Below are 22371 nucleotides of genomic sequence, written 5' to 3'. Positions count from 1 at the left end.
TGCACAGAAATGTGGAAGCCTGCATGGATGACATAGTGGTCAAGAGCAAGGACAAGGCGACTCTGATTCAAGATTTAGACGAAACCTTTGCAAATCTACGCAAGATCAACCTCAAGCTTAACCCCGAAAAATGAGTGTTTGGAGTCCCCTCCGGCAAGCTTCTCGGGTTTTTCGTGTCTCAGCGGGGAATTGAAGCCAATCCCGACAAGATCAAGGCCATTGAGTAGATTGAAGCACCAAAGCGCGTCAAGGATGTACGAAGACTTGCCGGTTGCGTAGCTGCTCTCAGCAGGTTCATCTCTAGGTCTGCTGAGCGCGCCTTGCCATTTTTCAAAATATTGAAAAAGGCAGGTCCAATGAAATGGACTCCGGAAGCGGAGGCTGCACTACAGGACTTAAAGAGATACCTGTCCTCCACTCCAACACTTGTCGCACCTAAGCCACAAGAGAATTTGCTGCTATATATAGCGGCAACCAATCAAGTGGTTAGTGCTGCGTTAGTAGCGGAGAGGGAGGCGGATGATGAGCCAGCAACCACGGCAGATGCATCCAGCGACAAGCAGAAGACTTCACCGGCAAGCTCTGGTCCCGACAAAGATGGATCTACGCAGTCGCCTGAGAAGATGCAGAAAAGAATGGTGCAGCGCCCAGTTTACTTTGTCAGTTCCCTTCTGCAGGGGGCTAGGTCAAGGTACTCTGGTGTGCAGAAATTGCTTTTCGGCCTTCTCATGGCCTCGAGAAAGTTGCGCCATTACTTTCAAGCACATGAGATCACAGTCGTCACTCGTTTTCCGCTGAAGAGAATACTGCAAAATCCAGAAGCAACAGGCAGGATTGTCGAGTGGGCACTGGAACTGTCAAGCTTTGGCCTTAAGTTCGAGAGCACTTCAACTATCCAAAGCAGAGCGTTGGCAGAGTTCTAGCAGAATGGACGCCAACACAAGATGAAGAAATTCCAGAAACAAGCATCCCTGTCAAGGAAGCAAGCAAAGAGTGGCTAATGTACTTTGATGGTGCCTTTTCGCTGCAAGGCGCCGGTGCGGGCGTGCTACTTGTCGCACCCACCGGAGAGCACCTCAAGTATGTAGTCCAGATGCACTTTCCCAAGGAGCAAGCAACGAACAATACCGCAGAGTATGAAGGTTTTCTTGCCGGTCTCAGGATCGCAGCAGACCTTGGGATCAAGAAGCTCATTGTCAGGGGTGACTCACAGCTTGTCGTCCACCAAGTGAACAAGAATTATCAGAGTCCGTTGATGGAAGCTTACGTTGATGAAGTGAGAAAGCTAGAAGAGCACTTTGACGGCCTACAGATGGAACATGTTCCAAGAGCTCAGAACGACATTGCCGATGGCCTGTCAAAGTGCGCCGCACTTAAGTTACCTGTGGAACCAGGGATCTTTGTGCTCAAGCTGACTCAACCGTCTGTGACGCCGTCAACTGGACAGAGCAAGAAGAGGAAGTTGATTTCTGGTGACTATTTTCCGGCAGAGCTCCCCGAAGCCGCCGCCAAGAAGGTCCCCAAGATCAACACCAAGGGTGCTGAGGAGCAGTCTACTCCGGCAAGCCTTAGGGTTTGTTCCGTTGAAGCAGACGCTCCCGACAAGTTTTGCTCCGGCAAGCTTGCCGGGGAACGTCAAGCTCCGGCTGAGCCGCAGGTTCTCGCCGTAGAAGTGGATGTTCCCACAGCAGCAGATGTGCCTTTAGTCCTTATTGTCGAGCCGCAAGCTCCAGCATGGGCACGACAGATTGTCCATTTCCTTCAGACAGGAGAACTTCCCGAAGAGCAAGAAGAAGCGGAAAGAGTAGCCCGGCAGTCAAGTATGTACCAGTTTGTCGACAACACACTGTACAGAAGAAGACTCAACGGTGTGAAATTGAAGTGTATTCACCGGGAAGACGGACAAAAGCTGTTGGCAGAGATACATGGAGGCATATGTGGTCACCACATTGGCGCAAGAGCACTTGCCGGAAAAGCGTTCCGGCAAGGTTTCTTTTGGCCGACAGCCCTCCAGGATGCAACTGCACAAGTAACCAAGTGTGAAGCATGCCAGTTCCATTCCAAGCAGATACACCAGCCAGCTCAAGCTCTCCAGACTATCCCTTTATGCTGGCCATTCTCGGTCTGGGGGCTCGACATTCTTAGCCCCTTTCCCCGAGCTGTTGGGGGCTTTGAGTACTTGTACGTTGCAATCGACAAGTTCACAAAGTGGCCGGAAGTGGAAGCAGTGAGGAAGGTAATAGCACAGTCAGCAGTCAAGTTCTTCAGGTCGATTGTTTGCCGCTTCGGGATCCCTAACAGGATCATCACCGACAACGGCACACAATTCACGAGCCGCACCATCATGCAGTACGTCCAAGATCTTGGCGCCAAGGTCTGCTTCGCTTCTGTTGCTCATCCGAGAAGCAACGGTCAAGCGGAGAGGGCAAATGCTGAAGTGCTACGCGGGCTCAAGACCAGGACTTTTGACGGGCTGCGCAAGTGCGGAAAGAACTGGATTGAGGAGCTGCCGGTGGTTCTTTGGTCGGTCAGGACGACGCCAAATCGAGCCACTGGCCAGACACCTTTCGCTCTAGTCTATGGAGCGGAGGTAGTTCTCCCCACGGAACTCGTATACGGGTCACCTCGAGTGCTCGCTTATGATGAGCTCGAGCAAGAGCAGCTGCGACAAGATGACGCGCTGCTCCTTGAGGAGGACCGTCTTCAGGCTGCTGTACGAGCTGCTCGATACCAGCAAGCTTTGTGCCACTACCATAGCCGCAAAGTTAATGCCAGAAGTCTCGAGGAAGGCGACCTTGTTCTTCGGCGCGTTCAGTCCGCCAAGAATTCCAACAAGTTGACGCCGAAGTGGGAAGGCCCTTACCGGGTTAAACGAGTCACTAGGCCTGGCGTTGTCCGCCTTGAGACCGAAGATGGCATTCTGGTGAGCAACTCCTGGAACATTGAGCATCTTCGTAAGTTTTACCCGTAAGGCGCGGTTGCCGGAACCTGTTCCGGCAACCACCTTTTGTACAAGTCTTGCCGATGTAGCATGTAATCCTTTGTACAAAGCCGGGCGCAGACCCCGTGCATAAGTAAAGCTCATGTGCTCCGCACATCTTGTCAATTTCATGCTTTCTACTTTTCTTTGCATGCATGTATCTGACACTTTGTGCAGCGCCTACCCCCGGTAAGCAATAACGAGCCGTAAGGCTCCGTATCATTATTTTCTCTTCTTTCTTTTTCTCAGAGGAAAGGAAGTTCCCTCGCACACAAGTTTGCCAGGGGGAAAGGAGAAGATAATGGTGTGGACCAGGCGTCGTTCAAGGAAGTTTTCGCCTTACCGGAAAGCAAACGACAGAAAAACTAAGTTGCCAAAGTTTGAGCAATCAGTTTTAATTTTTAAGTTATCTTCCTCGAACGACCGTGCTTTGTATGGAAAACCTGTGCGCGGAGGAACCAACTCGTAGCTAGTTGCGCCCTTACTTTGTTTCAAGTCCGCTCAACAACTTAAGTGAGCTGCGACTAGTTGCGACAAGGTTTCTTGCCGGTAGCGGCACCGCCAGCAGGCTGCTGACGTCCCGCACTCAGCGCTCGTGGCTAAGGTGCCTGCGCTGACAAGTTCCCTAAAAGCGTATGGCAAAAACATACAAAGGAAGGAATCAAGTAAAGGAAATAACATAGCAATCGCTACCCAAAATAGAGTCATATTACAAGATAGCTTGTCGCAGCTCTAACAGATTGTTCTCATAACATGACCAGCAGCGACAAGAAAAAGAGAAAATGGGCGGTCTAATCTACGCGATCGCCCTCGACCCTCTTGATCCCGCTCACCTTGTCCACAATGGGTGCGACAAGGATCTTGAGCGCTTCCAGATCAGCATCCGGCGGCAAGGTCCTGAGGACGTTGGTGAGGTTGAGACCTGGGTTGTGGAAGGCCACCTTCACCAACACCTTTTGAAGAGCTCCCGCACAGATCTTGCGTGACTCGTCGGCCAGCTGCTTTGGGATCTTCTCCCGGAGTCGCTGGAGGGCCGTCGCCACGCCTTTGAAGAACAAGCTAAGCTTGGCGCTGGGTTGGAGGTGCTCATCGGAAGAGTACCCGAGATCCTCCATCCCCAGCTGCGCCAGCTCCCTGTCGATGGCTGCGGCAACATCCACGAGACCCTCCGTCCAGTGCTCCACATTCTCCCTGAAGGATTTCTCGGCGGCGGTAGCACTCGCCAGCAGCGCCTCGTCGGCCTTGATCTTCTCCGACAAGGCCACCTCCCGCTCCCTGGCGTCGTCCAGCGTCTGAGTCAAAGTAGCCAGCTTCTACTCAAGATCTGCGTTGGAGTCCTTGGCGGCGCTAAGCTCTTTGCTCCTCTCAGCGAGACGACCTTGCAGCTTGCCATGAGCGGCGGCGTCCTTCTCGCGCTCACGCTTGAGCGCAGCAAGCTCCTCGCCGCTCGCCCTGAGATCGGCCTCCAGCTGCGCCATCTTCGTCTCCAGCTCCTTCTTGGCGGCCTCGGCAGCTGCGGCTGCATCCTTTCCTTCCTTGAGAGCCTCGCCAAACGTTTGCTCGCGCGCGGCAAGCTCCTCCTCGTGGCTGTCAAGGTTGACCTTGCGCTGCGCCAACTCGCCTTCCTGCGCAGATAGCTTCTCGGCAACAAGCCGCTGTTTCTCTTCAACTTCAGCCTTCTCGAGGAGGAAGGCTTTCCGCTCCTCGTCGACTTGTTCCCGCTCCTCTGCCAGGGCCCGGAGAGTTTCCTGCCTGAAACCCCGGAGCTCTTTCGCGTGCTTCTCGATATCCACTCCCGCCTTCGCGACAAGCGCTTCTCGGGATACCAGTTTGGCTTGTCGGGCGCGATAGAGCGACAACAGCTTCCGCAGCAGCTGCTCCTCCTCAGGCTCGTCGCTGCTGCTGCTTGGCGCGTCGACCAGCATCAGCCCAGCGGAGGCGAGCACTTCTCCATCCAACATCTCTCCTTCGACCGGCGCCCTGGAGCTTGACGCCCAGGGGAGCTTGATGAGGATGCCGTCGCCGGCCTTCAAATAGGCGCCGGGCTGGGGCTCTTCGGAGCCTGGCGCTGCAGCAGCGGCGGAGGGATCGGCGGTCGGCGTAGCGCCTGGCGCTCCTGCGGCCTCGGGGCCGTCAGTGCGATCGCCGGATCCCTCGCCAGCTTCTGTGGCGGCAGCCTTGGCGGCCTCTTCGCCGGCGGGACCATCAGCGCCGGCTTATCCTTCGGTGGCAACGGCGTCGTCGGTATTGCTGCGCGCGTTCTCCTCGCCGGCGACCTCGGTTTCCATCGGCTCCGTGGCAGATGGATCTGACGAACGAAAAAAGGAGAAGAATCAAGCAAATATCCAAAAAGAAAATCATCAGAAGAAGAACCCAAGGGAAGTTTTCAAGCAAGAGGATTACCTGTACTAGGACCTGCAGTGGTGGCCTCAACCACCGGAGGTTCGCTGGTGCTGTCCCTTGCCGGAGAACTGTCCCTTGCCGGAGAATTCCCCCTTGCCGGAGAATGCTCCCTTGCCGGAGAACGCTCCCTTGCCGGGGAATCCTTCCTTGGCGGTGTAGTTGAAGCAGAAGGCATTCTGGGAGCGGCTTCCGGGCACTCCTGGTGAAGCTGCTCTGCTCCAACACAAACCAAAGTCAGATATCAGCAAAGAAAAAGCACCCATGCGCGCCTAACAGCAGGAAGTAAACTATATACTTACGCTGGGGGTTGCGCTGGGGGCTGCTTTGGGAAATAGTTGCTGGGTCCGGCAAGGTGGTCTCGGACACACCCCCGGCTGTCGCGGTGGGTTCGTTCTCGATGACAATCACCGGGACCTTGGCTCTCTTCGCCGCTCTCTGGGCCAGCGTCCTGAAAAGGAATGGGTTCAGAATGAAGCAAATCAGATACAAGACAAAGCAAGAAAATTGAAGAACTACAAGTACAGCAAAGAATCTTACTCTTCTTCTTCCTCGTCGGAGCTGAGCGCGGAGAGATCGAAGTCCGGCTCGCCTCCGGTGCGACGAGGCGGAGGAGTAGGTTCCCTTGTCCGCTTGGCAGGAGCAGTAGCGGTGGACGGGGAAGACCCCGCTCCAGTTGTCACAGCGGCGTGAGGCGCTCCCGCAGCAACACTGCTTGCCGCGGTAGAGCGTGTCGCACGGCACGGAGGCTGTTGACTCGTTTGCCGCTCCGCTACGTCCCCGGCCTTGCGGAGACGCCTTCTCGGTGGAGCTGGGGGCTCCGCTTGCGACGAGCTGCCTGAAGGTTCGAGCCCGACAAGCTCTCCCTCGCCGGGCTCGCTCGACTCAGCTTCAGGCCCGACAAGCTCTTCCTCGCCGGCAAGCTCCTCTCGCTCGGCAAGGCTTGCCGCCTCTGCTGCCTCGACCTCCTCCATGGTGAATCCGAACTCGCCCGCGGCAGCGGCTGCTGCCGCCTCTTCCAGCCTGGTGGCGATGCGCTGCATCTCCGCATCGGTGGTGTCGCGGGTGAGGCTCTTTTGTTCATCGGGGCGGACCGGCACTTCTACCAAGCCATCAAAGAACTCCTGCACGACGTCGTCTGCAGGCTCTTGCCAAGTTGGAACAATTCCATGCGAATCGCACAGCGGCATCATTGCACGGATGCGGTCGAGCGAGGAGTTGTTACACAGTGGAACGACGCCCCTCGGCAGCATGAACGCTTCGGGATGTTGAGGATCGCGCTTCAACAGCTCCAGGATCATCGCGTCCAGTTCCAAGACAGTGAAGTTAAAGTTGAGGCCCGGGCGCAGCCTCATGATATCCGCCGCATTCTGGAACTCCCAGGCGGGTCTCCTCCTCTCCTGCAGGGGGGCGATGCGGCGGCGAAGAAAATCTGCGCCAACGGCGCCTACGGTGAGCCCGGCAAGCCTGAGTCGTAGGATATGGGTGACGACAATCCTCAGCCTATCGTCTTCCGGGGCCATGTTGCTCCAATCGTTGCCGCGCTCTATTAGGGCATGGCGCTGGGCGGTAAATGGCTGCGGGTTCTCCTCGACAATCCAGCACCAGTCTGCTCTCCATTCCAACCACTTGCTGCGGAGCTCTCCCTCCAGATAAGCCTCCTTCTTGCCGGTCCTCGAGATCCAGGCGATTCCGCCGGATAAGGGCTCTCCTCTCTCTACTCGGGGCATAAAGAAGTGGCGGAAAAGAGCTACGCTTGGATAGACTCCGACAAAGTTTTCGCAGAGATGTGCGAAAACTGCCATGGTCAGAACAACATTGGGGGTGAAGTCAAGGAGGCGGAACCCGTAGTTGTTCATGATATCGCAGAAAAATTCAGAGAAAGGCGGGCAGAGCCCGCAGTAGAAGAACAGCGCGAAGAAGGGGTATCCATTCGGAGCTAGTTCCGAAGCGGCAGCGGGGAGTACCTTCATGCGCGGGTGCGCTCGCGTCTCCGTCGACCAGAAGAGGTAGTAGTACTCCCTCAGCTCCTTCGCGGCAAGCTGGGGGGGAGATTGCCCGCTCCTTCCGCAGCGCCGCGAGCCGCTGCGCCTCGGCCGACTTCACGACCTTCCCCTTGTCGGCTTTCGGAGCCATGGCGGAGGTGGTGGGGGAGATCGACGGCGTTGGTGATGCTGGTGGCGATGGGGGGCGGAGCGCTGCTCTCTTTCAACTTTGAAAGAAGGGGAGGGAGCGGCGGAGATTTCTGAGATTGGAGTAGCAACCGGCGAGATGGGCGAACTGCCCCTGTTTCCCCTGCTTATAAAGGGGGAGGGGGCGGGCATTCCGTCTTTTCGAATAAAGAAACCACACACGATCTCTCCCACGACGCCGCATTCAACGCGTGCCGTTCGAGGAGGGCGCAGTGGATACGGAGTAAGATACGGCGTAACCCAGGCCGTGCGTGCCCGTGCCCTGTTTTGGGCCTGGCCCAACAGCGCTCGGCACCGTGTGTGGCCCAGGCCCGGGGGCTCCTGTCGGTGTACTTGAGTAGGAGTACCCTAGTATCCCGAACTTGTGCACGGGCAGTTGCAGCACCCCGCGGCAAGGCTTGCCGGGTGACCGCCAAGGTCCTCCATGGTTCCTTTGGAGCCATTCAAGAACGAAGTATTCAAGCCAAGGAGACAAGACCCCGGCAAGAGGAGCTTGCCGGAAAGGCCAACCAAGGCATCTCAAGGAACTTGCCGCGACGCGCCACGCGTCCCGGCGAGCCCCGGTGAGCGACAAGCTTCCGGACGCGACAAGACAACGACCGCGGCAAGGCACTTGCCGCGGCAGGCTACCACTCTGTACCTACGCTCCAGCAAATCCACCAACGTGTCGCCCTGGGGCCTTTCCAGGCGCGCGTGGCAAGAGGCTGTGCGGCCAGCGGTGCGCGGTGGCAAGCGGCGCTGACAAGATTGCCATCGTGGCAAGCGGTGGCGTCCCTGACGGTCCCTTTCTGCACTATTTGGGCGACGTAGACGGGCATTTAATGCCTTTGTCCCCTGCCGTCAGGGTTAGGCATGATACACTGTACAGGTTGTTGTACCAACCGCAACTCCTTTTCTATTTTTACCCTTGTCTGCGTTGCCATCTGTCAGTGACCCCTTGAGCATATAAAAGGAGGCCCATGCGCAACGTAGAAGGGGGTTCGGAAGGCAGTAAACACTCACGCTTGGTCTCGTTAACAGAATGTTACGCGTTGTAAGTCAAGATCACTGCAGAATTTTCCTGAAAAATTGCTGCAGAAAATTAGACCTACTCATCAGCATATTGCAGCCATTGTTCTGAGACCGCATCAAGGAGCTGACCACATCAAAGGAAGGAGGATGGAATTCTGAGAATTTTTGCGCCCCTGCCACCAGTTCTTCCTTTTTCAGTCCATCTTAGGAAGTTCGACCACACAGTCATCTATCGCACATAATCTAAATCCTAACTTAAGCTTGGATTCTAATCAGAATTTACTCCAGCTTTTCACTTGAGAAAGAACTCTGCAAACAGCAGAGAGTGCACAGAGAGCTAATTAAAAGCCTGATACGCCCTTGGAGCCGGGGATGTCGATCCACTGGAGCTGGAGCTCGACCTCCCCGCACTCGACGTTCCTCAGCCTGAGCACCACGTCCTGCTTCACCGTGCCCTCGGACAGGTAGATGGCGCTCTGCTCGGCGAGGCAGTTCTGCCGGTTGGGCACCAGCTTCTTCACCACGGTGTTGTCAGCGACGCCCTGCAGCTGGACCCTCATCCTCGCGGCCTCCACCAGCGGGCCGATGTCCAGCTCCGCGTTGCCCATCGGGTCGTCGAAGAATGTGTCCTTGTCGAACACGTCCTGCACAAGAAAGAAGAAGAAGCAATGGGTTGTCAGGCAGCTGTCAGCCAGTTACCACTTCGGCTGCTTGTCTGTACCCCGCGTTTCCAGAATGTTCACCTTCCTTTCCTTTTGTGCAAAGGCATTACATTATTTTTCTTTCTTTCTCTTTTTTTGCAGGGAGAAATTTATTGCGTTTCATGATTCGATTTAGGGAATTTCCCAAAAAATCAGTTGAATTTCTGAAGCACGACAGAGGGAAAAGGGGGAAAGAGAACGGAACACATACCAGTTTGACAGGAATGGTAGGATCTTCGATGGAGAGGGTCAGTTCATCGTTCCACTCCGGATTGATACTCTTCCTTACAACTCGCGTCTTCAGCTTCTGCGAAAAATTAAAGCGGAGGAGAATAATCAGGAGGAGAACACTCCAGAACGGGGACCCCGGAGAGGCGATTAATTCTTTCCAAAAGAGGACTAAAATTCGCGGAATTGACAGGCAGATCGACGGTGCATCTACACAGCGAGAGAAGGAGGAAAGAGAGGAGAGGAGACCGAGACGGAACGAACCTGCTTGCCCATGCGGACGACGACGTAGGGGTCGCTGGAGCGGAGGTCGCGGATGGCGAGGTTCACCCCGCGCGTCACCCGCACCTTCACCAGCCCGACTAGATGCCCCAGCATGGTGCTGCTCCTCCTGCTTCGCGCTCGCGGTGGGTGATGAGAAACAAGAGTAATGGCGACTGACTGGTTGAGTTGCGGTTGCAGGCAGGGGACGGCAGCCGTTCCTTTCTCTCCACCCTCCGCCCCACCCCCCGCTCCTGCTAAATACTACTCCCCAGGATGAGCGGCGCCTGCTATGAGACAACGACAACGAGTGACCAGCTCCACCACCTGGAGCGCGTGGACTGTGCTCCAGTTTTGCTAGTAACGCGTTTTATCTTGCCGGGTGGATTGGCGTGGGTGTCTCCATCGGAAAATACATTCCGTTGGGGGTGAAATAGTACATTTCTTCCCCTCAACCACCACTCCCAAATTCACAGTTGGTGCCCGCACTCCTCTCGTCCAGATTTGGTTGGGCTCACGAGAAACATTCCACTAGAAGCCTAGAGCGATCCTATCAAGATGCAAACTAGGGTGTGGCTTTTGTCGAATTTGTCATCATCAAGAAATAAAAATGGCCACCAATCAATCAATCTGCCGGGAGCGAGTGGAGGACACGGTATTAGCATTTTTCTGAGCTGTCGATGGGCTTTTCAGGCCGATCGATCTGCCCCATCAGGCAAGTTTCAGGAAGGTGAGTTTCGACGTGATTCAAAGTTCGCCGCAGCTGCACGTTCGGTGCGTCTGCGCTCACTCGTTTACATGTCTGCCTTTTTCTGCATGACCGTCGAGTCCGCCTTGACCGCGAGCAGAGCCGTCGAAGCAGCCAGCGACTTCTTCGGTTTGGATGTTATGTTGTGCAATCATGCCATTTTAGAATTGCTTAAGCTTTAAGGACAAGGATACTAGTAGTAGTGTGGAGTAATAAATCGCTAGGCAGGAAAGGAAATAATGAAAAGTAACTTTGGCTGGCAAGCAAAAACCTCATCATTGGGTAGAAACCAAATCGATCCGCTCTCCTCCGACTCCAAGGCAGCAAAAGAGATTGATCGTAATTCTACGGTTGACACGCTCCTACGAGCATCTCAACATTTTTTCCCCTGGATTGGAGAGTTAATCCATAAAGTAGTCTTTTCTCAAAAACTTTATCCATTTAAAATTGAAAGAGTTATCAGTCAAACCGGCTCGCTCCTACCCAAATTTGAGCAGTAGCAGGCAAGTTTCCTCATTTTATTTCTTTCTCACACGTGCATTTCTTCCTTCTCCCACCGTCACAAATGCCACCGCCGCCCTCTGACGCCCCAATCAGCGCTAGAATGGACGCCCGAGTCCTCCCACCCCCGCCATCCCTTGTCCCCATTGACGACAATGCTAGATCCGCCGCTGGCCCCAGAAAAACGATGGCAGGGCACCAAGGTGGCATGGCTCGCAGTGGTGTCCGAAAAGGGAGGCACACGACCGCAACCATCCTTGACCCTTCCTCCGCACTGAGCAACCAACGGGGATGTAGAGGCAGCGCTTGCCCAACGGGCAAGGAAATGGAGGTCGAGGAGACGAAGAAGAAGACCACAACCACTCCAACGCCATATTACCCCTCCCATCGACCATATGCCATCTCATCCACCTTAGGCTACCCCCCTCCTCTACCACCCCCTAAGAAGATGTCGACGACGACGTTCATGCTTGTGAGTTGACATACGCAACACCGGAGAGGTAACCATTTTTTCTTCTTCTAATTTATTGGTGTTGCAATTCAAAACTAGTTCAAGAATCACGTGATGTTCATATATGGTGATGATTTTTGCCACCGTAGCATGCAAAATGAACCGGGTTGTTGGAATTCATGATGGAGTTGGATCATAGCAACACCATTGCCTTCGACGACATTGGCGGGCAGCATGCAATGGATGGGGCCCTAAATACAACTTTGCATCTCCAACGATGACCATCAAATCGCCCGTAAGGCCGTAACTGTCCGAACCGCGTGGTGCAGACGCGTTGTCCCATCTAGGGCGGGACTATATTGATCCGCTCGACGGTCCGGACTTACTTTCTCTCGCAAATGGGAGACAAACTAGGGGGGCTTTGCAGATGTCCAGACAGCGGCCTTCTGACCACCCTACCCAACCCAAAACCTCCTCCTTTGCCCGCACGCGTTCCCGCCTGGCGCCAGCTTCCCGCATTCATGCCGCCGTAGAGCGGCTGCTCCGCATTGAAGCTGGCCCAGAGCGGATGCAACCTCTGACTGGCTCCGCCAATGAAGTGGCGCGTCGGCAGAGGGCGTTACCCGCTGCACACTCGGTTGAACACGCCTTCTCGCCGCATTCGAACGCCTCCAGTACACCCACACGTGTGCCAAGAAACCTACTCCGGCCACACATTCGTTCACGAGCGGGTCGGCATTAAACAAAATGTCGAGCAAGCTCCTCCCATCAACCCGCTATTTAAACGAGGCCAGACGCCGGGCAAGAATCAGGCCACAACTCTGCCCCCATCTCCTAGTTGCACCATTTTCTCTACATTGTCTATGCCATCACGCTAGCAGGAAGAGCAGTTCTTCTGCATAAAAGCAGGTTGGATGGTTCACCGAGCCCGCCGGATACGAGCCAGGCAACTCACTGCTCGACCTCCCTCGCCTAGCCTGACGGAGCAAGTTGCCGCCACAAGCCAGCGCGTGGTTTAGCAACTCACTGCTCCAAGCCAGCTCGCGGAGGAGTAGCGAGTTGCTCCAGGCAGGCACGTGGAGGAGCACGGCGGAACGGGCATCGTGGCTTCCATGGACGAGGCCAGACGTCGTGCCATCTGTCGTCAACGTTGGTGGAACCGCCCAGTTGGTGGAGAACTAAGTTGGCTACGCGAAGATCGACGACTCGGTGGCTAGGGCGTCCACGTCCGCCGTCAACATTGAGGAAAAGTAGAACATGGGATGCCGCCGCCGCTTGGGTCCTAGGAGAGCCACTGCCGGCGCGTTGCCGGCTTGCACAACCGGTGACTTGCCCGTTTAGCATAGACTTGAGCCCCGCCTTGGCTTCACGGAAACGGAGGAGCCCCCCTTCACCTCCGGTTGAAGATAGAGGGAACCGCCGCAGCCGGCTGTAGACTAGTGTAGTGTATCCGTGTCGTGGGAATGGAGCTCCGCGCGGCGGGACGTGCACATAATATTACCATTTTGTTAAAATGTTACAAAATGTATATGTTTTCATTTGGTTTGTATGAAATCCACTGTGTTTGCATGAATTTCATCCGATTTGTTTAAAAGATGTTTAAAATGTATGCGGGTAGTATTGGTTGGTTGGCTCCGGCATCCATGTCCGCAGGCTGATGCCTGAGCAATTTGCGGGTCAGCGGTGGAGATGCCCTTACCCATTCCTCAGCAAGTACTCTCTCTATTTTTATTTGTCCGCGTATTAGTTTTGGTCAAAATCAAGCTTTGTAAACTTTAACAAAGCTTATAAACAAAAATATTAACATATACAATAAAAAATTAATATCATTAGATTCATTACTAAATGTACTTTCACATCATGTAGATTTGTTATGGTAAATGTTCATGTTTTTTTTCTATAAACTTGATCAAACTTTTCAAATGTTGACTTCAGTCAAACCTAATATACAGAATAAAAAAAATAAAGGGAGCACAACTTCTACCCACTCCTCAGCAATAGATCCCACGGACCAAAGAAAGATCCAACGAACGTTTGGTTGCTGCTGTGATGCAGGTTTGATCCGGTCGCTGACCGTCTTGAGGCGGGCAGCGGGCAGTGGATGGAGCAGTAATAAATGGACGACGGACGTTTGTGTGTGGTCTAGCTGTGAGTTTTTTTTTTTTTTGTTGGTGTGGCCTAGCTGTGAGTTGAGGCGGCTGGAGCAAAGGTGGGAGGGATCCACACGTGGCTGCAGCACGCATGTGGCCGGCCGGCCGGCTCGAAAGAGTAGAAGGAGAGCTGACTGTTTCCAACCTTTCCCGGTCTATGCTGTCTCCACGGCCACGGGGACGGGGTGGTTGGCTGGCACTGGCATTGAGCAGGAGCTATCGCGTTCTCGCCGGAAGCTGTACGGCACTGCCAAGATGAAGCATCAGAATGGATAGGTTGCGCCGGCCGATATCTCGAATCTCGCAAGGGCGATGATGCATCATCTTCGAGGGAATTGTCACTAAGAGCAACCCAACGGACCGATCCAAACGAACGGCGATTTCGTCCGCTTTTTATTTATTTGGATCGGCCGCCCGCCCGGTGTCCGTCTTGTTTTTAATATGGGTCGACAGTGCGCACAATGCGCCGACCCATATGTGCAGGCGTAGCCGGCTCGCCGCCCAATTTTGCATTGCATTATTGTGAAGTGAAAATTTTAAATAAACAAAATAGTCCGACCAAATAAATAGTATGGTTTTGCAGGCCAAATAAAAATAAAAATGTTTCACATAGTTTTACGAACGAATAAAAGTAGATACATCTATTGGTTGCCAACATGAGTTCACATATGCTCAACCAAATCATTTTGTAGTTGCACGTGAGTTTCTCAATCACGCATGTCTTCATGAAACTGAGTGAACTGCTCAAATGTTGCCGCTACTCCATGCTCAAGCACAACATTCTCACCCTGAAACTGAAAGCCTTTATCGTACAGACGTTCCGGGCGCTCGTCTTCTACGATCATATTGTGCATGATCACACAAGCAGTCATCACCTCCCATAGTTTCTGCGTGCTCCAAGTATTAGCAGGATACCGAACGATGCCCCATCGAGATTGCAAAACACCAAAGGCACGCTGGACATCCTTTCTAGCACTCTCTTGCTCTTGGACAAATCTTTTACTTTTCTCTCCAACAGGGTCGGGTATTGTCTTTACAATAGTGGTCCACTGAGGATAGATACCGTTACCCAAATAGTACCCTTTGTCGTAGTTGTGGCCATTGACAGTAAAGTTCACCGGTGGGCTGTTGCCTTCGGTAAGCCTAGCAAACACCGGCGAGCGCTGAAGCACGTTGATATCATTGTGTGATCCGGCCATGCCAAAGAAAGAGTGTCAGATCCAGAGATCTTGAGACGCCACGGCCTCTAGTATGACAGTGCAAGCCCTGACATGTCCTTTATACTGCCCTTGCCAAGCAGAAGGGCAGTTCTTCCACTCCCAATGCATGCAGTCTATGCTGCCAAGCATCCCCGGGAAGCCCCTGCTAGCATTCATCGCCAACAAACGGGCTGTATCTGCCGTTGTCGGCTCTCTCAAGTACTCAGGGCCAAACACAGCAATCACAGCCTTGCAGAACTTATACAGGGACTCTAGGCATGTAGACTCGCTCATACGGACGTACTCGTCAATGAGATCACCGGCCACTCCGTATGCAAGCATTCGGATGGCAGCATGCATTTCTAATAAAAGGAGAAACCAATCTCGCCGACAGCATCCTCTTTGCACTCGAAGTAGTCATCATAGCCGACCACTCCCTCTCTAATACGGTTGAAAACATGCCTACTCATACGGAACCGGCGGCGGAATTTGTGATGTTTGAACAACAGGTTTGTTGTATCAAAGTAGTCCTTCCAGAGAAGGAAATGCCCGCTCTCTCGGTTATGATTCAACACCGGAAGGTGGCCCGGAATGGAGCCACGGAACAACGGGCGCTGGTTGTTGAGGTGGTGATGGACCAACACGGCAGCCAATATCTCCTCCTCGTCGTCGGACGACGAATCGTCAAAGTCGCAAATGAAATTGTGGAAAAAGAACTCGTCGGCGGAGTCCATTTTCGTACCTTGGCAAACTGTCGAACAGCTTGCGGGCGTCGAAGAAGAAGACGGCCGGCGAGGGGAGACCCGACGCCCACAGACCAGCTAGCTGCCCGGCCGGCGTCCGACGAGTGTGACGGCGTCCGACGAGCGTGCCGGTCGTATGTGGCGGGGGCGGCGAGGCGTCTTCTTGGTCGCGGGCAGCTGTGCGGTGGGGGAAGAGGCGATGGGAACTAGTTTGCTCCCCGGCGGCGGCGGGCGACTGGGGACAGGGGCGGTGTTGCTGGGCGGATGTGGAGGCGGCGGCAGCTGGAAGAGTCGCCGAAAAATGGGCGGCGGCGTCGGTGACGGAGGAGGCGGGGGGCGAGGGTTGCTTGTTGGCCGGGGGGAGGGAGGCCAATGTGCCACAGAACAGAGGGCCCGGGGACAGGAGCAGGCGACCGCGCGCGCGTCCGTCACGTGTCTGCGCCAACGCAAATCGGACTCAAAAATGGGCCAGGAATGGGTCGTCCGCGGACGAAAAACGGGCGCGCGTCCGTTTGGGTCGGCGCGTTGGGCCGCCTTTTCTGTCCGCGCCGACCCAAACGGACAGGCGTGGACGAAATGGGTCGCCCATTTGGAGTTGCTCTAATGTGTCCTTCCTAAACACACAAAAAGTTGACACTGGGTTGATGAGGATATATGTACAGTAACACTGCTGGCCCACCCTGGCTAAATGGGCTAGGTCCGCCACTCTAAAGTATTGATTCTTTTTTGAAAATTATTCAAGTTGTGATTTAAAAGATCTTATATTAGTTTACGGAGGGAGTGTATATCAAGATCTTATATTGGTTTCTTTCATCAGTCGTACTCGCATCTGCATAGACTTCGGCACAGTTCAACCAACAGCAGCAAAGGGAAGCAAATAAAAGAAACGGAGATGACATTTGCAACTGTATATATATTTTCATGTGCTTTTTTACAATATGGAGTATGTTACTCCCTCCGTTCCAAAAAGTGTCGTGGTTTTAGCAGCAAAGGGAAACAAATAAAAGAAACCAAGATGAAATTAACTAACGGAGGGAGTATATACTTGCACATGCAGCTCATCCGCAGAGAGACACGGGCAAAATGTAGGAGGACCAGTATAATTTACAGAAAATTGAAAGTAACAAGAATACTTGGCTTGGGTTGATGTAGGCTACTAGAGTAGCTTTTTATACTTTATCTTTTGGCGCTTCGAACTAGTCCTCCAAGTTCTTCATATATTCTTTCGACAAGTTCGAATTCATCACGAATGCTTGCTCTTCTACCAGAGAGTTCCCTGACTGAATCAGTGCATCCAGTGTTGGCTGATGAGAACATAAATCGCACCAGGGTGTTAGACAGAGATTGGTTTCTCAATAGAGGAATGAACAGCCATCCAACCACGGTGATATTGAAAGAACTGACACGATAATGGCACAAAAAAAATCCTGTTGGTGCATTGCTTGATATGAAATGTAAATACCTTCGGAGGGATAAATGTCGGAAGCTTCTCTCTGTTCTTCCGCTTGAGAAGCTTTTCACCTAGTTGCTCATAACCACCAATGTCATTTACCCACTGCAACACAATGGGGAAAATGAAAAATATTATTTAGCCATTTCTTGAGAACAGTTTCAAAGCATGATATATCATTTAATTAGGTAGTTTCTGAAGAATATTTTCAGAAGATACACCAAATGCACATTTGGAGATGCCATCTCGAAATGCTTCTGTTGTTGCATACCCAACATGACTCTCGTCTACTTCAATGAAAAACAAGTATGTGCATCAACTCCAATAAATGGGAGCATGATCTGCAGCCTGAAACTATATAAAGACAACCCTTTTGCACACAGACAACAGGAGGTGGAAACATTTTCTAAAATCGATTATAAGAATATTACAATGGATCTCTTCATATTATTAGAACTCATACCAGATGCCCTAAATCAAAATAAGTACCTGCAAGATAGCCTGGTCATATGTCCTGGATCTCAAAGCTCCATAAAAGTCGAGAGCTGCAACAAGTTTAAGTCGTACTTGAATAAGTTTTTCAAATGTAGAAGCGAAAATATGTACAAACTTCCCACAGAGAGAAAGAATAGCGAAGCTAGGTGAAACGCAATTTCAACCAATAACTAAAGACACAACTCACACAACGTAACAGAACTTAAAAAGGAGAAGGGGGTATTTTTTTCAGAGAATAATAGTTCTGCTATAATCTAGACTAGTGGATCATCATAACAAAACGTAATTGCTCGTTGTACTGATTCTAGACTGATTATCAGGGCCACTCTGCAACCTATTTTTTTTTGTGATATAAGCGAATCACATGATTCATAAGTACCAAAATCTTTCTCCTTCCCTTGTATGCTCACATCCCATGGCTATGACAACATAAGAAAATAACCATTTTTCCCAAAGACGCCCAATTTACAAGTTTTTTTAAAACAACAGAAATTATTGCTACGGCTATTAATCTGCATTAAAGAACTGAAGAGTAATCATTCTTATGTATATGTGAAAAATAATTTCGCTTATCAAGCCCTAACTTATATGTTAGCAAACAACAAGGCAAATATTTGAAGCACAAAATAACGTGGGTGACCTTAGCACTGCATATTCCACTACCAGATAAGCCTCATATGCTGCAAACTAGAAGTTACAGTTTTGGTGAAACGAGTACCTTGATTTGGAAATGTATCTACAATGCTTGAAACTTCCTCAAAAGATAACCCATCCTTTGTATACATACGGTGAACAATGTTAATTATATCTTCACGGGTGGGCTGCCTGTTAAGCACAAATGATCAGACATCAAGTACCAAGGTTCAAAATATCCCTAGTTGGTGCATGGAAGTAGCATGAAACTACATATAATTAACAGAAAAGACTGAAAGAATATCAAATCGGTGGTAATCTTCAAACCAAGACAATCTCTGAAGTAGAGAATTGAATAAAGAAACAATTTACTTTTTGTAGTGTCAAGTAATGCCAAGAAGAACATAGCCTACGTGGGCGATAGTACACAAAGTTATAACGAAAATGAAATAGCGCAGTTCAAAATTTTCAGTTTGTCAACAAGATTGCTTCAGATGCAGGGACAAACATACCAGTAGAACTTTTCCATCCTCCCATCACGAATCAAAGGAGCATATAGTGTTGAAAAATCATTTCCAGTTGCTATTATTGGAATTCTATGTGTTATATCAGATTCTCTCCATTTCTGCCCGATACTAACCCTGTTAGGATTATCTGCCAAGTTCATCAATGTTCCAACCACGATTTGATTATTGACCGTCATTTGTGTGTGTCCTGGCAACAACAGTAACATATAGTAAGTAAGGTTTTTCCTACTATAAATGTTGATATGTTTGAAAGATAAACTCTAATATTAATCAATCACATACAAATAAGGTTTATTTTTGCAAAAAAAGAACTTTGCACACAAAGAATAAATCAAGTATCATAGCTCCTGATGAAAAATCATAATAATAGACATCCAGGCTCGGCATAATCAACAATCCCATCAAAGTATGCTCAATAAATGGCTTACCAAATCTTCCAAGACCAGCATCTAGGTCATTGATCATCAGACAGCTCATTTTCCCCTATACCATCAAAAACTTGTGAAACATGATCTTGTAAGGAAAAAAATATCACAAGAATCATTGGAAACATTAGCGTAATAATTCGGTAGTGGTACAGAAGAGTAAATCACTACGGAGCACGTGAGATTCTCAGCAGAAGTAAGCCTCAAGCCATGGAAACATTTTTATCATCGCAAGATATAAACACATTGAAGTAGACGATGGAACACTTTATTATTAAGATGATAAAAGAGTAACAAGTACCATCTTTGGTAGTTCAGGGCCTTTTCACTATCACAACAATCTTGGGCTAGCAGTTTTTATCTAAATAGTTTTTATTATTTCAATACGGGGAATCACTGGGTAGCTCAATAGTAGGACACACGATGGTGCTACCAAGCAACCCAAGACTGAATCCCACCTTCCTCATAAGAATATGTTGGGGGTGCTAGTGCCCCTGGGCCTCTTCTTTTTTCTAGTTTGGACTAAACGTCAACATATGTAAATGATCAACTACTGTATGTTGATGCATAAGTTTACAAATTTTAAAAATACTGTTCTCTTGCATGCTCACTAGTCACATCTCAGAAAACTGAATCTGAAAGCAGGTTATGAAATTGAGTAGCTGAATACACCTTCTTACTTGGTTTTGAACTACTTGAGAGGCCGTTCTGTATCGATCACGTATAAGCCTTCCAGGTTCTCCTGCAATACGAGCAGAAAAAAATCTGAGCAACTAACCATCCCCTATCATAACTACCATAACTGCAAAAGAGCAAGCAATTCCTATTTTGTCTATGGACTAGATCTGGCAGAACATAGTAGTAACTTGACTTTGGAGCAGACTTTAGGAACTGATAATTCCTTTCATAACTAATATAAGCAGACCTTTCATTGAGCAAGGTCAAACATAACCAATCTGAACAGACATGCTAGTTTTTTTTTTCTGAAAATAAGCAAGAAACTCGATTGCAAATTCGTCCCAGGCTGGCTTTCAGCACTAGAAAGTGCCCCAAGCACTAAGGTGGGTCTCAGTTTTTAATCTGAACACTAGCAATCTGGGAAACATAAACATATGGCAGAGTAAATAAAGCATACAAGCATAAAATAGTTCCGCTGTTTCTTGACCTGCTCTCTCAGATTCGAGTTCTCCAGCAGACATAATAACAGGCTCAACACCCATTGCTTTAAATATAAGTTCAGTCTGGAATGTTTTCCCTTGCCCCTTGCCACCCCAGACACCTGCATGGCGCAATATTGCTCAAGATCATTAAATGGTAAAGCATGACACTGAATCACACTACACGTTTGTTTTTTCATATTACAATCACGCACACATAAACAAAAGAAGTAGAGTATGCTACCAAGTATAAGGGGAATCTTGATATTAAGATTATTTGCAAGGAAGTTCTTTACAATGTGGACCGCTGCAAACAATAAACAGTCCTTTAGAATATGTACCTGCAGAAAAAGATAAAAAAGAAGTGTTAAGCACACTTCGGCCACTTCTGAAAGCTGTACGAAATACTGTCACTCGACTCTTGAAATATCATGCAAAAGTCAAAATTGGATGCTTCATTGTTTTGGGGCTTTTAAACATTTACCTCTCAGGGGCCTAGATATTAAGTAGGATGAGGTTAGCAGTCACTACTACTGTACATGTACGATTTGGTGATATTCATCCGCTGTGCACATCGTATGCCATTGTTTTACAGTTCAACTAAAACACATCTAGCCTAGTGAGTTGATTACTGTATGTTATCATTCATAGATACCAATAAAGGTACATTCGGTTATCGCCACACCCTTGCATAAAAGCATACTGAAACGGCTGTGTAAAGTTGGTAACCAGACTCTCTCCCCAAAAAAGAAGTTAGTAACCAGACCATTGGCAGATTTGAACTGTTGAGTTTCATGTCTACTATAAGGATACTAGAATACACATTGTATATGTAGATTCAGATTCAAATGCAATGCATTTTGTGAAATGCTGAGATTATAATACCTGATTATAAGAATGCTGACTTCCTTATACATTAAACTGCTTACCAACTTTATCCTGTAACACAACGAATCTGCAGTGTCAAATCTCCGACAATCAGATGCTGACATAACAGTACGGATGAGGATGATTTAAGAAAACCAGAGCAGCTGTATATGAATTAAAAACAAACTCACGAGGAAGGCAGGCGCGATGTAGTAATCTCCCTGCAGATACTCAAATTTCCTCGTCGCCTTCTGGCGGTAATCGAACACAATATCCGCTGCACATTTCACAAGGAATTTGTCAACAACAAAAAAAGAACATCTCAGATTCTTCAATTCCATTCGTTATTTTGCTCACCGCTGAACTACACAGAAATGTACTGTTCTGAATTATGACAAGTTATCACAGATAGCTCTATCAAATAGCAATGGGGCACTGGAGAGCGTACAGTCTCTTCCGAGGAATTTGCCGACGAAGAGGTCGTCGACGATGCCGCTGCGGGCGCCGACGGCGATGTTCATGTTGTCGGCCTCCTTCCCGAGGCGGTAGAGGTAGTCGTCGCCCTGACCATCCGTGGCCTCCCACGAGGACTGCTTCGAAAGCCTCCTCCCGCGCCCCTCTTCCCCATCCTCCGCCTCCTCCTCGCCGCCGGCCGTGGGCTGGGGAGAAGCAGAGGAGGAGGAGGAGCAGAGAACGGACGGGAAGGCGGGGCAGATGCGTCTTCGGTTGGGGGTTCTGTGGTTGAAGCAGCCGGGGCTGGCGAGAGCGGGGAGGAGGATGTGGTGGCGGTGGCAGCGCGAAGCGGCGGCGAGGGAGGTGGCGGCCATGGCGGGGAACGCTGCGCCGCGTGTGTGATCGGGGGCTATTTGCGGGTGGCCCCGTACGGCGAGGGCCGCTGGGGCCTTATCGGCAACGGTCGCTCAGGAATACGTCAGTAAATCCTGAACGCTCGGATTTTAAGATGTCATCCTGAGCGTTTTTTTATGGCAACTTAGTTGATGTAAGATGGCAAGTTTAGTTATTAAGACATGGCAATTTTGTTTCTGTCTGTTTTTTTTTCAAAAAATTACTATGTTTGACAACCTCGTTTGAATTAAAGTTACCATAAAAATGTTCGGGTTGTCATGCTTAAAATCCGAACGTTCGAAATTTATCATTTCTGAATAATTATACTGTGGACCCTACTTAGTAGACCTGAACGAATACTTATACTAGGTAATCACACATACAATTCCTTTTCTAGCGGATGAAG

The 22371-nt window shown here is 50.4% G+C and overlaps 2 protein-coding genes across 2 annotated transcripts; both read right to left on the bottom strand.

The window, feature by feature from the left end:
* Positions 1-8585: 8585 nt before the first annotated feature.
* Positions 8586-10030, bottom strand: LOC119365985 (GTPase activating protein 1). The gene is made up of 3 exons (XM_037631646.1): positions 9777-10030; positions 9496-9591; positions 8586-9227 (listed from the first exon to the last, which is right to left on the bottom strand). The coding sequence occupies exons 1-3, from the start codon at positions 9888-9890 to the stop codon at positions 8925-8927; spliced, it is 513 nt and encodes a 170-aa protein (XP_037487543.1). The 5' UTR covers positions 9891-10030; the 3' UTR covers positions 8586-8924.
* A 6418-nt stretch (positions 10031-16448) lies between these two features.
* On the bottom strand, positions 16449-21998 carry LOC119365984 (ribulose bisphosphate carboxylase/oxygenase activase, chloroplastic-like). Its single transcript, XM_037631645.1, has 12 exons — positions 21568-21998; positions 21311-21396; positions 21182-21191; positions 20497-20559; positions 20261-20374; positions 19776-19837; positions 19099-19153; positions 18656-18857; positions 18229-18335; positions 17505-17560; positions 17028-17120; positions 16449-16869 (listed from the first exon to the last, which is right to left on the bottom strand). Exons 1-12 carry the CDS (start codon positions 21944-21946, stop codon positions 16762-16764), a joined length of 1335 nt encoding a protein of 444 aa, XP_037487542.1. The 5' UTR covers positions 21947-21998; the 3' UTR covers positions 16449-16761.
* Positions 21999-22371: the final 373 nt, after the last annotated feature.

The sequence above is a fragment of the Triticum dicoccoides genome, chromosome 2B (assembly GCF_002162155.2).
Source record: "Triticum dicoccoides isolate Atlit2015 ecotype Zavitan chromosome 2B, WEW_v2.0, whole genome shotgun sequence".
Classification (NCBI taxonomy): Eukaryota; Viridiplantae; Streptophyta; class Magnoliopsida; order Poales; family Poaceae; genus Triticum; species Triticum dicoccoides.
This window is presented reverse-complemented; position numbering and strand designations above follow the sequence as displayed.

What these genes read in the sequence shown, in the direction of transcription:
- LOC119365985 (XM_037631646.1), bottom strand. Translation starts at nt 9,890, where the DNA reads ATGCTGGGGCATCTAGTCGGGCTGGTGAAGGTGCGGGTGACGCGCGGG. An exon ending in TCGTCCGCATGGGCAAGCAG is followed by an intron (nt 9,592 to 9,776) that starts GTTCGTTCCGTC and finishes AATTTTTCGCAG; the next exon opens with AAGCTGAAGACGCGAGTTGT. An exon ending in CTACCATTCCTGTCAAACTG is followed by an intron (nt 9,228 to 9,495) that starts GTATGTGTTCCG and finishes TTTCTTGTGCAG; the next exon opens with GACGTGTTCGACAAGGACAC.
- LOC119365984 (XM_037631645.1), bottom strand. Translation starts at nt 21,946, where the DNA reads ATGGCCGCCACCTCCCTCGCCGCCGCTTCGCGCTGCCACCGCCACCAC. An exon ending in CTCAAGTAGTTCAAAACCAA is followed by an intron (nt 19,154 to 19,775) that starts GTAAGAAGGTGT and finishes TTGATGGTATAG; the next exon opens with GGGAAAATGAGCTGTCTGAT. An exon ending in TGCTGGTCTTGGAAGATTTG is followed by an intron (nt 18,858 to 19,098) that starts GTAAGCCATTTA and finishes TGTTGTTGCCAG; the next exon opens with GACACACACAAATGACGGTC.